At 38.5% G+C, this 14586-nt stretch overlaps 1 protein-coding gene across 1 annotated transcript in view; it reads right to left on the bottom strand.

Moving 5' to 3' along the window:
• LOC101553239 (epithelial stromal interaction 1) overlaps positions 1 to 14586 on the bottom strand; it is an 83863-nt gene that overhangs the window by 54156 nt on the left and 15121 nt on the right. The window contains exon 4 of the mRNA XM_055147265.1: positions 11718 to 11791. Coding sequence (XP_055003240.1) covers positions 11718 to 11791 — 74 coding nt within the window. The remainder of the gene's footprint in view (positions 1 to 11717; positions 11792 to 14586) is intronic.

Here is a 14586-nt window from a genome sequence, read left to right as displayed (position 1 = left end):
TTACATATTTTATCAGATAAAATATCCTTTATCCTCCTCATTGCTTTTCACCTTGAATTCAATTTTTTATCATATTAATATTACTAAATCTGCCTTCTTTTGTTAGCATTTATAGGTATCTTTTCCATGTCTTTACATTCAAGTCTTCTGTTTTATCAAGACCTCTTTTTTCTAATAGCACAGTTAGATTTTTAAATTTTATTGAGTTTTCTGCTACACAGGAAATTTCACCTGTAAAATGCTTAATTTATTGTCAAACTATTACTTATAATACTTCAACCTTCCTTTATGTTTTTTGAAGTAGTGATCAAATTTTCTCTGCTCTCCAATTTTTATGCTATAAATCCTATTTGTACATATAATATTATTAAAGTCATTATATTTCACTTGTAATTATTAAATACTGCTGTTTTTTTTCCATCAACATGTGGAATTTCAAAACATTCACTTATCCAACGAAAAAAATCATTTTACTTCCTGGGCCATGCTTTTCCTTGTACCTCAACTAAAATCCATTTATTTTAATTTGATAATGCTGATTTTTGTTTTGGAGAGTGAAAGATCTTCCAAGTAATGCTCAGGGGTCCCCAAATGACTTCAAGCAATGTTTGATCAATAGCCAGAGAGTTCAGTGCTTGCACCCAGCAAGGCCATGCTGGGGGTCACCAGAATCACTCTACTGGTACTTAGCAGACTATATGATGCTGGGGGTCAAACTCAGGTCCCAATCTGTACAAATATGTGTGCTAAATCTTAGAATTATCTTCCTGGCCAATAATATTAATTCTTAAAAAAAAAAGCAAAAAGAAGTAATATATTTGACTAAATGTCAATCATTTTGGGGGGAGGGATTTGAACACTCATCAATGTTCACTGGTTACTCCTGGCTCTGCAGTCAGGAATCACTCCTTGTGGTGATTAAGGGACCACAGGGGATGCCAGAGATTGAACTTGGGTCTGCCATGTGCAAGGCAAGTACCCTCCCCACTGTACTATCTCTCCAGCCCCATGACATTTTTGTTTTTTTTATTTTCCAGACCTCATTTTCTGGAAACTTTTAACAATGAGACTTCTAACAATAAGGTTTAGAACTCACATAGAAGTGATGAACATTGTCTGTGCATGTACCTTGTCTCCAGAACAGGAGAGTATATACCCCCAGGCACACTGTATTTACCAGCAGTATTTTGGGGGCTTAAGGGCCACCGTGAATCCCTTGATTCCGAAAGAGATTCTTAAGCACTTCCACTGGGGGAAAGGTCATAGTCTGCCACTGGTTTTCTGTCCTCTGCTCTCCTTGCTTGGTGATTCTTCACATCTGTTTTGATTCTTCCACTGAGCACAGTGTTCATTGCTTATGTGAATTCCAGTAATTTTGAGTTAATTCCTATTCCTGGCCTCACCTTACAATCTCCATGAGGAAAGAAAGGCTAAAGCAGTTACAAGGAGGTTAAAGACTGTTCAACTAGTATGGCAGGAAGTTTAGGTGAGCCCTGGTAGTCTAAGCCAAATTGCCCACCCAAAGGGGGCAATAATGCTGAGATAATGTAGGGATACTAAGTATAAGTCAACTTTTTCATTTTTACCAAAATTACTAATTCAAACAGAAGATACAGATGCTGTCCCTGACAGTCATAAGCTAGCCTGGCACTCTACGAGACTATGATAGCCTCCTCTAAAATTACTTTTATAAAGTTTCAACAAAGAAGCAGTCATTCAGATTGTGATAAGAATAAGACCATTCACTGAGATGTTCAAATAACAATGAAAACCCTGAACCTCATGAAGCCTGAAAAAAGACAAAACAAGCAAAAAGCCTGATAACTATGAGTGGCTGCTGCTTCTTGGTCACTTACATAATCAGTTTCACTCTGATCTTTCCTTCCTAGACAAATTTTCCTAGATAAATTAGCAAAACACATAACACAAATACCAAAACTTCCTGGTAACAGTCCACCCTCCTCCTTCCCTCCCTCCCACCCTCCCTCCCTCCCCTCTTCCCTCCCTCCCCTCTTCCCTCCCTTCCCTCCTTCCTTCCTTCCTTCCTTCCTTCCTTCCTTCCTTCCTTCCTTCCTTCCTTCCTTCCTTCCTTCCTTCCTTCCTTCCTTCCTTCCTTCCTTCCTTCCTCTTTTTTTTATGGGGTGGGGGAGGTGTGTCACACCCAAGTGGTGTTCAAAACTTACTCCTGGCTCTGTGTTCAGAGATTACACTTGGTGGGACTCAGGAGACCATTTGGGCTGCCAGGGATCAAACCCAAGTCAGTTGCATGCAAGGTAAGCACCTACCTACTCGAGCTCCCTAACCCTTGCTCCTTTAATCCTCCCCCAGCAAACCACTGGCACAGGCCCAAATCCACTAAGACTGATCAGATACTTTCTTACTAAAATGGCCCACACTTCCCCATGGTGTGGTTAAACTGCAATTCACTTGAGAAGCAATGGGAAATAACTGAGGTTTTTTGAACAAGGGACTAAGGAACCTGAAAAACCAGGACAAGCACTCAAGAAAAGATGGTTGACAATAAAATCATTCGAATGGTCCAGAAGATGGAAGGAGATAACAATCATATTGTAAAGAGCATATGACAAACACATTGGTAGAAAGGCCATGGTGGGAGGAGTGAAAAATGAGTTTGTGCACACTATCTGTGCCATCTGCAAGAGGAATGCATAGAGGATAAAAAATATGATGCCATCTTAACCACCCAGATGATTTACCATTTAGCAGGAAGAGATTTTCTTTGATCAGATCTCATATAAACTTCAGTCTAGGGCTGGAGCAATAGCACAGCGGGTAGGGCGCTTGCCTTGCATGCGGCCGACCCAGGCTGACCCAGGTTCGAATCCCAGCATCCCATATGGTCCCCTGAGCACCGCCAGGGGTAATTCCTGAGTGTAGAACCAGGAGTAACCCCTGTGCATTGCTGGGTGTGACCCAAAAAGCAAAAAAAAAAAAAAAAAAAACTTCAGTCTAGCACTGAAAATAGAGTATTATTATATCTTTAGGTTTACTTCATTAGCCTAAGATGGAAAGCTATGAATAGGATGACTTTCAATTCACCTCACTCAGATGATAAAAAGTGAGTTGGAATTTAAGCTTACCATATGGAGAAGGGACCCATTCAGCCATTAATTGTCCCGAAGAAGCTCCCAGGAAAGGCATTAGAAGTTTTGTGAGCATATTAGGAGGCAAACCTGGGGCCTAAGTGTGCACATTCAGCAGACCTGCCTGGATCTTCTGCTCTCAGGAACTAAAATAGATAAAGATGTGCCTCCTAGGAACTAATCACACTATAATTCAAATGGAAATAAAGAGATTCGTTGCTCCAAGGACAGAAATGAAATTTCTCAACGTTGCAAGCGACAAGCCAGGTGCCACGTTGAGTTTGGCACTTTAGAAATAGTCAGGTCCTGTCTGGGAATGAGCTTGATTCCAGGAATTTTTCCAGCTCAAATTTTAAGAACAAAATCTCCTCTCCCTTGGGAATTTTGGAAACTGTTACCTAGGATTAAAGTATAGCTAGAAGAGGTCACTAAAATCCATCAACCCTGTGGTAAATGTAAGCATGGTACTAATCTTAATCCAGTGTGGGAACTGGAAAAGGATGCCATTCATTTATGATGAAAACCAGACAGAGCTGGCAAACTTACCCTGTTTTTCATTCATCTACTATTGGCAAAATAAAGATAATAATAGAAAGAAACAAGTCAACTTTGCCCAAACCTCTCTCTGAACTGACTTACTCAAGGTTCACAAGTACCTCATATGTCACTCCAGAGTTTGTCACCTCCTCCAAGAAAAATAATTTTGAACTTCAAAGTACTTTGTCTCTAAATTACCTATTATTCCTCACCTCTAAAATCTCAGGTCAAGTATGTGGCTTGATCACTGTCTGTGACTATGGACAACTTACTTGACCTGAGGTAAATGAAATATTTCTAATGCATCAGGATTGATCTAAGTGTTAAATGAGAGACCTGTTCACAATTAGCCCAATACCCCTGGTACTCTACAGCTTCTCAATATAACAGCTTATTTGAAAAAGTCAAGCACTTTTTTTTAATCAAATTACTGTGACATACAGTTACAAAACTTTCTTGTCTGAGTTTCAGTCATACCATGATCGAACACCCATCCAGTGTACATTCTCCAGTGTACATTCTTCACCACCAATGTCCCCGGTATACACCCTCCCCTTTCCAATCCTCCCCCTGCCTCACTGTTAGACAATTTCCCCCATTTTCGCTCTCTACCTTCGGACGTTATGGTTTGCATTATAGATACTTAGAGGCTATGACGTTTGGTTCTCTATCTACTTTCAGCACACATCTCCCATCCTGAACAATCCCTCCAACCATCATTTACTTAGTGATCTCTTCTCTAAGCTGCCTTCTTGCCCAGATGCTTTCTCCCCCAGCTCATGAGACAGGCTTCCAATTATGGAGCAATACTCCTGACTCTTGTTGTTACTGTCCTTGGATGTCAGTCTCATGTTATTTTATATTCCACAAATGAGTGCAGTCATTCTATGTCTGTCCCTCTCTTTCTAATTCATTTCACTTAGCATGATACTCTCCATGTCCATCCACTTATATGCAAATTTTATGACTTCATCTCTCCTAACAGCTGCATAGTATTCCATTGTCGAAATGTACCACAGTTTCTTTAACCAGTCGTCTGTTCTCGGGCCCTCAGGTTGTTTCTAGATTGTGGCTATTGTGAACAGTGCTGCAATTAAGATATAGGTGCAGATGTCATTTCTACTGTGCCTTTTTGCATCCTTGGACATATTCCCAGAAGTGGTATTGTGGGGTCATATAAAAGCTCAATTTCTAGTTTTTTAAGAAACATCCATGTTGTTTTCCCAAAAGGCTGGACCAGTCGGCATTCCCACCAACAGTAAAAAAAGTCCGTTTCTCCCTACATCCACGCTGACACTGGTTGCTTTTGTTCTTTTCAATGTGTGCCAGTCTCTGTGGTGTGAGATGATATCTTATTGTTGTTGATTTGCATCTCCCTGATGATTAGCAATGTGGAGCATTTTTTATGTGTCTTTTGGCCATTTGTATTTCTTTTTTGAGGAAAGTTCTGTTCATTTCTTCTCCCCATTTTTTGATGGGGTGGAGGTTTATTTTTTCTGTACAATTCTACTGCATGGTAGCACTGTCATCCCATTGTTCATCAATTTGCTTGAGCAGGCACCAGTAATGTCTCCATTGTGATACTTGTTACTGTTTTTGGCATATTGAATATGCCACGAGTAGCTTTCCAGGCTCTGCCATGCAGGTGGGATACTCTTGGTAGCTTGCTGGGCTCTCTGAGATGGATGGAGGAATTGAACCTGGGTTGGCCGCTTGCAAGACAACAACCCTACCTGCTGTGCTATTGCTTCAGTCCACAATTCTACTAGTATCTTATATATTCTGGATATTAATCCCTTACCAGATGGGTATTGGGTAAATATTCTTTCCTATTCTGGAGGCTTTCTCTGTATTTTGGTCACTATTTTTCTTTGAGGTGCAGAAGCTTCTTAGTCTGATGTAGTCCCATTTGCTTATGTTTGTTCCACTTGCTTGGTCAGTGCTGTTTCCTCCTTAAAGATGCTTTTAACTTCAATGTCATGAAGGGGTCTGCCTACATTTTCCTCCATGAACCTTATGGATTCATGTCTGGTATTAAGGTCTTTAATCCACTTTGATCTGACTTTTGTGCCTGGCATTAGATAGAAGTCAGAGTTCATATTTTTTTGCGAGTAGCTGTCCAGTTTTTCCAGCACCTCTTGTTGAAGAGGCTTTCCTTGTTTCACTTCACATTTCTTACTCCTTTGTCAAGGATTAAGTGATCATATATTTGAGAGTCTGTGATAGAATATTTAACTCTGTTCCATTGGTCTGTGGGTCTGTTTCTAGCCCAATACCATGCTGTTTTAATTACTACTGTTTTGTAGTCCAGTTTTAAGTTGGGGAAGGTAATGCCACCCATTTCTTTTTCCCAACGATTGCTTTAGCTATTCATGGCAGTTTATTGTTCCCTATAAATTTCAGAAGTGTTTTGCCTATTTCTTTGAGAAATGTCATGGGTGTCCTGAGAGGGACTGCATTAAATCTGTATAGAAGCACTTCATATTTTTTTAGTACTAAACAAATGTATATGATATTATATTTAACAGTTATTGCTGTAAGTTAATATTTTAAACATTAAAAGATATTCATTTATTTGTTTGTTTTCCTTTAAGATCCAGGGATCAAACCCAGGGACTCACACATGCGAAGCAGAGGCTCTACCAACTGAGCTACATCACTGCCCTAAGATAGATCATTTCTTTGTTCCAACAAATCTTTAACAGAACACTTTTTATTAACACATATAAAGTGTTTTTGATTGCCCCACCAATGCATCATAACCTAAATCTGACTTCCACACACATATATGGTTAAATAATGCCAAATCTATCTCTATGCCCATATACATAAACACTACTAGATGGGCTAGAGAGATAGCCTGGATGTCCTCTGCATGAAGGCAGATTGGGTTTCATCCCTCTCCCAAATGCCACCAAGAGTAACCCCAAAGACCCCCAAGCATCACGTTTGAAGTAGCCCCTGGTACCAATGGGTACCGCCACAAAACTAAAAGCACAATTAGAAAAATATAAAAGAATGTAGTATTGTAACATTGTTTGCATGAAGCCCTACCATTAACAGTATATCAAATAACTTTTGGGGAGAAATGAGATGATGGGTGTGGTGTTGAAATTATGTGTATGGGAATAACATTAGCAATATAATAAACCAGAGTACCTCAATCAATTTTTAAAAATACAGTTTTAAAACATTTCAAAGAAAAAACTATTGTAATCTTAAATTAGCATAGGGACTGGAGAGACAGTACAGTGGACAAGGCACTTGTCTTGCTGATAGCTGACCAGGTTTAATCCCAGCACCACATATGGTCCTTGGAGCACTTCTAGGAGTGATCCCTGAGCAAGAGCCAGGTGTGGCCCCTAAACCCAAAATAAATAAGTAAATAAAGTAGCATTTAATTTTTTGTTTTGCTTTGTTGCCTGTTGTTTTGAGGTTCTAGTGATCAAACTCAGGTCTTCACAGACATGCAGTGTACCACTGAATTGCATCCCAGTCTCACCACTGAAACATTTTAATGCTTATATTTATATTTTACTTAATGTTTTAAGCAAATTCACAATATCCTCTCTTTGATTACATATATATATATATATATATATATTTGAAGCACAAAGGGACTTGTCATTACTTCACATCCTCAGATCTACCAGAAATAGTGATAAGAAAAAGCCATCTTGAAAAGTCTCAAAGTATCACATTTGACATTTCACAAGCAGTAATGAGAATAAAACTGGCAACAACACACCAGATGCCTACTTCCACCCTTTGCTTTTAGGCACAAGAATTCTAGAACCAATTCTAAATTGTGAAATTTGAGCCTGTCTCCAGACAGAGCAGCAGACTTAATGCACCATTAATCTGGTCTACTCTCAACCGCCAATTGAAATAGTCACAGTCATTCGATTTTTAAGGAAAAGATAGTACTGCAGAAGTACATTCCAGAGGTCTTTTCATAAAAGCCATCCTGTGTGCTCCATCTGCACGTGCAATCTGCTTGTGTATTTTCAGCCAGCTTGCATGGGCAGATTAATGCGTACAATTAGAAAGCAACCTCACAGGCATTCAATAAACTGCCTTCATTATTACACTCAGGAGAGTCCCTTTGGATGTCAATAAAAGCCTAGTTTTCTGCCTGTTAGCTAAATAATTGACAACACTAAAAATAATCAGAAGCAAATGAACAAAGTCAGAAACAAGGTGTTAAGAAAGAGCACATTAAGATTCTTCTGATGGTGCCCCAGGATACTATCGGGATCTTCTTCTCCAACAACTTGGATTTACTGTTTGCCCCAGCCCATGATTGCCCTTCTCTGCTGAGAAACACACACACACACACACACACACACACACACACACACACACACACACACACACACCACACACCACACACACATCCTTTTCTAGTCTATTATTTGAGCCATCTTATTATCACGGCATACTGAAACTAGCAAAGATGTGAAGTATTGACTAATTCAAAAGAATTTCTTATTTATGTTTCCATTTTACATTCCTTAGTTTTACAGCTATGAGAATCTAATTTGGGGATTAGAATAGATGGAAAGAAGCCATTAGTTTATTGAAACCTTTAAGTTATAAAATTTCAACAACTTTCCCCCACAAACTCATTTTAAGAAGATATGATAAAGGATTGTTATGTAAAGGAATCATCTTTTCTAAGATGTCCATTTTATTTTTTTAGCTAAATCCTGTTTATTCACGCCAGGAGCTATTGGTCATTTAATTTCAAAAATAGTATTTTAAAACAAAATACACTTGAAAAAACTCACAGAGATATTTCTTGTGTTTCTCAATAGGCTTTAAAAATCAATTTTAGATACTCCTCATTTTCAGCCAACTTCTCTTTTTCCTGGTTAACGGGGACTTTCAAGATAAGCCAAAGAAAGAGTGAGAGTGAAATGTGCGTGTAATTGAATTCAGCTCCACTGATAGTGTGTGAGGTGGCTGAAGGTAGAACTTATTTTTCCCTTTACAGAAAAGGGAGAGTCATCTCTTATATTTAGTAAAACACAGCTCTAGAAGCTGAAATACTATGAAAGAAAGACTGGACAGCAAAACCTCCCACTAATCTCTTATCCTGTCCAAGACTCTCCTGAGAACAGGCTTATTCAGCTTCCCAGTTCTGTACCTAACACCCAGCAGTATAAGCATAACTTTTCCTTTTCCAGTGTAAAACTGGGATGCCACGGGACAGACATTTGTTCTTGTGATTCTCGGCTCTGAATGCTCCCATGGCCTTTACTTAACTTGCTCAACTCCTCTGATTGGGCCTGGAAATAAACTCTCATTTTTAACCCTCAAAGGGGAGGTACAAATGCCCTTAGTGTCCCCTTCTGTTTTGGTTTTAGAGTCACACCTGGCAATGTTCAGGGATTACTCTCAGTTCAGTGCTCCCCCTGGCATTGCACTGGGGACTATGTGTGATGCTGGGGATTAAATTGGGTCAACTGCAAGCAAGTCAAGTGCCTTATCCCCCCAAAATATCTGGCCCCCAAACCTTAACATATTAATCTATTGTCTTCTTGCCACTTCTGTCTCTCTGTCTCTCTCCCCCTCTCTCTGTCCTCCTTCTTCCCTCTCTCCTTTCCTCTCACCCCCATTCCCCCTCCCTCCTCTCTTTCAGACAGTCCTTTTCTCCTGATGTTTGATCCCTCTAATTCCCTCACCTTAATGTCTGCTTCAAGAGAAGAGTAGAGAAAGACAGACTGACTCTAGGATTAAATAGGGCAATGCCTGTTTTACAAAGGGGAACGAACATCACTCATTAGCACTTAAACCAGCTCTGCTCCTATCTCCCACCTATTTTTCATTTTTATTTTTTGGCCTGGGCCAAGAACCTAACTTTCTAAGGGGTTAAGTGAAGATTTTATTTTCTATTTTTTTTGGCTAAAAATATTTTTCATCCTTACTTATGAATCTTAAAGTAAGAAGGAGCTGCTTAGATCTGTTAGCCAGAATCTGGAAATAAATAACCAGAATCTGGAAAAACCTGAGTGCCCAAGAACAGCTGACTGGTAAAAGAAACTTTGGTACATCTACATAATGAATACTATGAGCTGTTAGAAAAGATGAAGTCATGAAATTTGCATATAAGTGGATCAACATGGAAAGTATCATGTTAAGTGAAATGAGTCAGAAAAAGAGGGACAGACATAGAAATATTGCATTCATCTGTGAAATATAAAGTAACACAATGGTAGACTTACACCCAAGAATAGTAGAGATGAATACCAGGAGGTTTGCTCCATGACTTTGAAGCCAACCTCACATGCTAGGGGATAAGGCAGCTCAGATAGAGAAGGGAACACCAAGTAAAGGGTGCTTGGAGAGCCTACTCGGGATGGGAGATGCATGCTGAAAGTAGACTATACACCGAACATGATGGCCACTCAATACCTCTGATGCAAACCACAAAACCCAAAAGGGGAGAGAGAGAGCAAAAGGGGATGCCCTGCCACAGAGGCAGGGTGAGGGGCGGGGGGAGTACAGGATGGGGGTCATGGGAGGGATGCTGGGACCATTGGTGGTAGAAAATGGGCACTGGTGGATGGATGGGTACTCAATCATTGTATGACTGAAACATAAGCACAAAAGTTTGTAAGTCTGTAACTGTACCTCATGGTGATTCATTAATAAAAAGAAGAAGAAGTTGTAGCTGCTTATAACAGAGGCAGTATGATTTCAGTAGAAAGGGAAAACCAAGTCTTTGTACTTGGAGGAGGACATACTTTGGGAAGTCACACATATGCCCAATCCAATAACATTAGAATCTTAAATTCTGAAAATGAATGATGATGATGTGAAGAGAGAATGAAGCAGAATAATCCAAGAGGAAAATCAATTTCTAAATTTTTAGTAGAAATTTCTGGTGGGACTAAAATTTCAGTACTGTCTCTGCAAAATAAAAGTTGTATGATTCCTTCCAAAAACTACTTTTCTAAAGTTTCAAATCCCAACAAAATTCAAGCACTTCCATGACATTTATATAAGATGTTAAATTCTCACACGTGGTCTATGGCAGAGAGACTTTCCTCTCTTATTAAAAAACAAACAAACACTGAGGTCCAAAGATGTTTAGTACTTTGTCCCAGGCCACAACCATGGGTATAGTGCTATGATTTTGAACTCAGATTTGCTTGGCCTTGATAGTTATCACATTTGCTTTTAATATAGTACTTAAAATATAGTTCATTCATTTCATTTATTTTTTTAAACCTAGTGATGATAATCTATATACTTAGAACTAAGAGTTTCTCTTTATACCCTGTATTAGAGAGAAAAATAAATATACGGTAGCAGTGCTATCAGTATAACAGTAGAATTATAAAGTAACTAAAATATGTTCTATACATTTTAGGGGCTGTTGTTCAAAAACTATAATGGAAAACAATATGTAATCACCAATTTTGAGTTTTGACAATAATTACTAGAGGATTTCTCAATATTTTCCAATAAATATACAAGTGTGTAACAAGTGTGTAACAGTACTCGGTTTGTAGATTGTAGATTATAATAGATTCCTGATTCTTTTTTTTTTTTCTTTTTGGGTCACACCCAGCGACGCTCAGGGGTTACTCCTGGCTCTGCTCTCAGGAATTACTCCTGGTGGTGCTCAGGGGACCATATGGGATGCTGGGAATCGAACCCGGATCGGCCGAGTGCTAGGCAAACGCCCTACCCGCTGTGCTATCACTCCAGCCCTAGATTCCTGATTCTTTCAGCTGCTTCTTTTCAGTCACCCTTCTCCTATGTCAGTATGTTGGAAGTCAACATAATAAGAAGTACCCATAATTATTAAATAATTTATCCCTTAAATTATTAGAATAGATAATTTTTCAAATTTATTATTATATAAATTTCTAATAAATTAACTATAAAATAATTTGACAGATATAAATGTTTCTAACTTTTGAATCTCACATAATGGCAGAGTTCAACTACATAATTTAACAGCCAATGCTTCAATATTAGATGTTTCCAAAAGTTACCATCACCTAGAATTTAAAAGCAGAACCTATCAAGATACCTAGCAAAGTAGAAAGTCCTTAAACTTACTATTGTTGATGCTCTCTAAATGCCTCTCTTCTGAGGTTTTCATGAAGTCTTTTTTTCTCCTCTAGTTTGTTGCTCTGAAATTGCAAATATCAAAAAGTAGTCTGTTAGAGAATTTTAAGCAAAATCATAATTTTTTAAATCTAAAGTCCAAAATCCTTTGGACATTGGAGGCACACTGCCCTCAAGAGTCCAACGAGGGCCCGAGAGATAGTACAGCAAATAGGGTGCTTGCCTTGCACACAGCCAAACCAGGTTTGATGCACAGCACCCTACATGGTTTCCGGAGTCTGCTAGTAGTGATCCCTGAGTGCCAAAACAGGAGAAAGCTCTGAGCAATACTGGGTGTGGCTTACAAAAACAAAATAGAGTCCAATATGATACCTTACTAGCATTCTAAACTCCTCTGATTTAGAATCAAATACTTAAACCTTAGTAGCATTCCAAGAAAATACTCCTCTCCCCACTCATGGCCACTACATTGAAATCTAAGGGCCCCAAGTTCTTGCCATGGTTCCCTTCTCCAAACTGATTAGTACTATCATAGACTATTTTACATTTTTATTCTTTAGTTCAAGTGGTACCAACATGCATCTGTGTGTGTGCATATGAGTGTGTATATTATACGTGAGTGGTGTCCTCCAGTGATACTTGCCCAGTAATACAGGGCTATCTAGCACAGCAATCTCAAACTGGAGATACAATGCTTCTGGGGCCCAGATATATGAATACAGCCCACAATATAAGTATATTAGCTTTGTTTTTGTTTGAAGGTGAGGAGGAGTTGGTCCACACCTAGCTACACCTAGGGCTTACTCTTGGCTCTGTTCTCAGTGATCATTCCTGGCAGTGTCTGGGTGATTATATACAGTGCTAAGCCTGGGTCAGCCTCACGTTCATCAAGTGCCTTACCTACTGTTCTGTCTCTCCAGCCCTCACAATATGTATAGCTAAAACACTTTTTTCAACATTCTTCAAGGGAATCAAAATTTTCACACTAAATATGTTCAATGGAAATGATAACACATGGTTAAACATTACATAAAAATTTACATATACACTCACATTCCATTTAAGCATGTTGGAAAAGATTTTCAATAAGCCAACTCAACTCTCCTCTGATTTACAATCAAATACTTAACCCTAATGAAAGACTTAACAGTAAATGTCATTTTTAAAAGCTATACACTTGAATACAAAGAGTTTTCTTTTTTTTTAATTAGTTGTTTAAAGAGTCTAGAGACAAAGGATTCATATTAAATATCATTGTCACCACATCTCTGGCACATTCTACTTTAACTGGAAAAAAAACAGGAACATTTGATTTCTTCTTGCTATGATATAACCGTCATTAAAAAGAAATAAAAACCCTTTATTTCTATGAAAAACAAGTAAAATTCTTAGACAACAAATTTGTGGAGAATTGAAGTAACTTCTACAATGTAGAAGATAACTAGTTTCAAGTGACTCCAAGGAGACAGTGAACAGCTGGATTTCTTTTAATAAAAGAAGATTTGGAAAAAACCTTGAGAAGGGAATAATGGAAATCCCTTCCAAACTCTGACATAAACTTGGCTTCATCTTTGAAAGAGGGAGCGATTGCCCATATTGTTCATAGGCATGAAAGTCTTCATTCACACTTAACAATTTTATTTTGAAAGGTAAAATGAGGGATTTAACCTTTAGGATAAACAAGAAAAGAAACTACAGTAAAAGAAAACTAATATTAGTACAAATCAAATGGCTTATTGATGAAGCACAGTTCTAGGAAACAAATACAGTACTATAAATCAATAACCTAGAATACAACTAGAAAGATCTCAATCTGGAAAAATATTCTGATGCACAACATGACTATGATGCATCTCTGTGAAAAAAATAATAAAACAGTAATAAACAACAAACAAGCAATAATTACTGAAAGTAATGCTTAAGCCAGTATTTAGAAAGCTCCTTTGACAGCAGTGAGAAAAACCACATAAGCATCTAGAGATAAAGGCTGTGATCCTTTAGCAAGGTCAGAATTGGAAGACCAGTTTTAATTCCTTGAGTAAGATTATCACTGAATTCAACTCACAACAATAGTACATAAGAGCTAAATTCTCTCCAAAGATTTCTCTCTCAAAATCGGATGTGAAAGTGTTTTACAAAACACCCAAATGTCACACAAATTGCATCTGTTACTTACTTGTAACAACAGTTCCCTATTTAATACACTAAAAATTCAAACATATGGATTTAATTAAAATTAAAATCAAAAACCTGAATTTAATCAGACTGTTTCCTTTTATCATGGACTTAAGTCATGGCTAAGGTGTATATTCATAAGTAGACTCAAGTGCAGAACATAAAATAATAAGAACATAAAAAGTAGGAGAAAGAATTATAGAATGAGCCCTAGATCCACCACTAACTTAGTAACTTTGACAAATATTTAATATCACTTCACTGTATCACTGACATCCCTTTGTTCATCGATTTGCTCGAGCGGGTGCCAGTAATGTCTCCATTTGTCCTAGCCCTGATATTTTAGCAGCCTCTCTTTAGTCGTTCTTCCCAGTAGTGCCGTGTTAGAGGCTCTTTCAGGGTAAGGGGAACGAGACCCATCATTGTTACTGTATTTGGTATATTGAATATGCCACAGAGAGCTTGCCAGGCTCTGTGGTGCAGGCAGGATGTTCTCTGTAGCTTGCCAGGTTCTCTGAAAGGGAGAACTAGGCTATAAAAGGTCGTGGCCACGCACTTCTGGAGTGTTTTATAGTCTCTGGATCTTGGCTGTTGATGGATTACACGCCATGGGGCAGTTTGTGGGTATGGTTGCCAAGCTACTGGAAAATGGGGGATCTCGCCAAAGAGGCCCAGTCCCGATTTA

The sequence above is a fragment of the Sorex araneus genome, chromosome 1 (genome assembly GCF_027595985.1).
Source record: "Sorex araneus isolate mSorAra2 chromosome 1, mSorAra2.pri, whole genome shotgun sequence".
In the NCBI taxonomy this organism is placed as follows: domain Eukaryota; kingdom Metazoa; phylum Chordata; class Mammalia; order Eulipotyphla; family Soricidae; genus Sorex; species Sorex araneus.
This window is presented reverse-complemented; position numbering and strand designations above follow the sequence as displayed.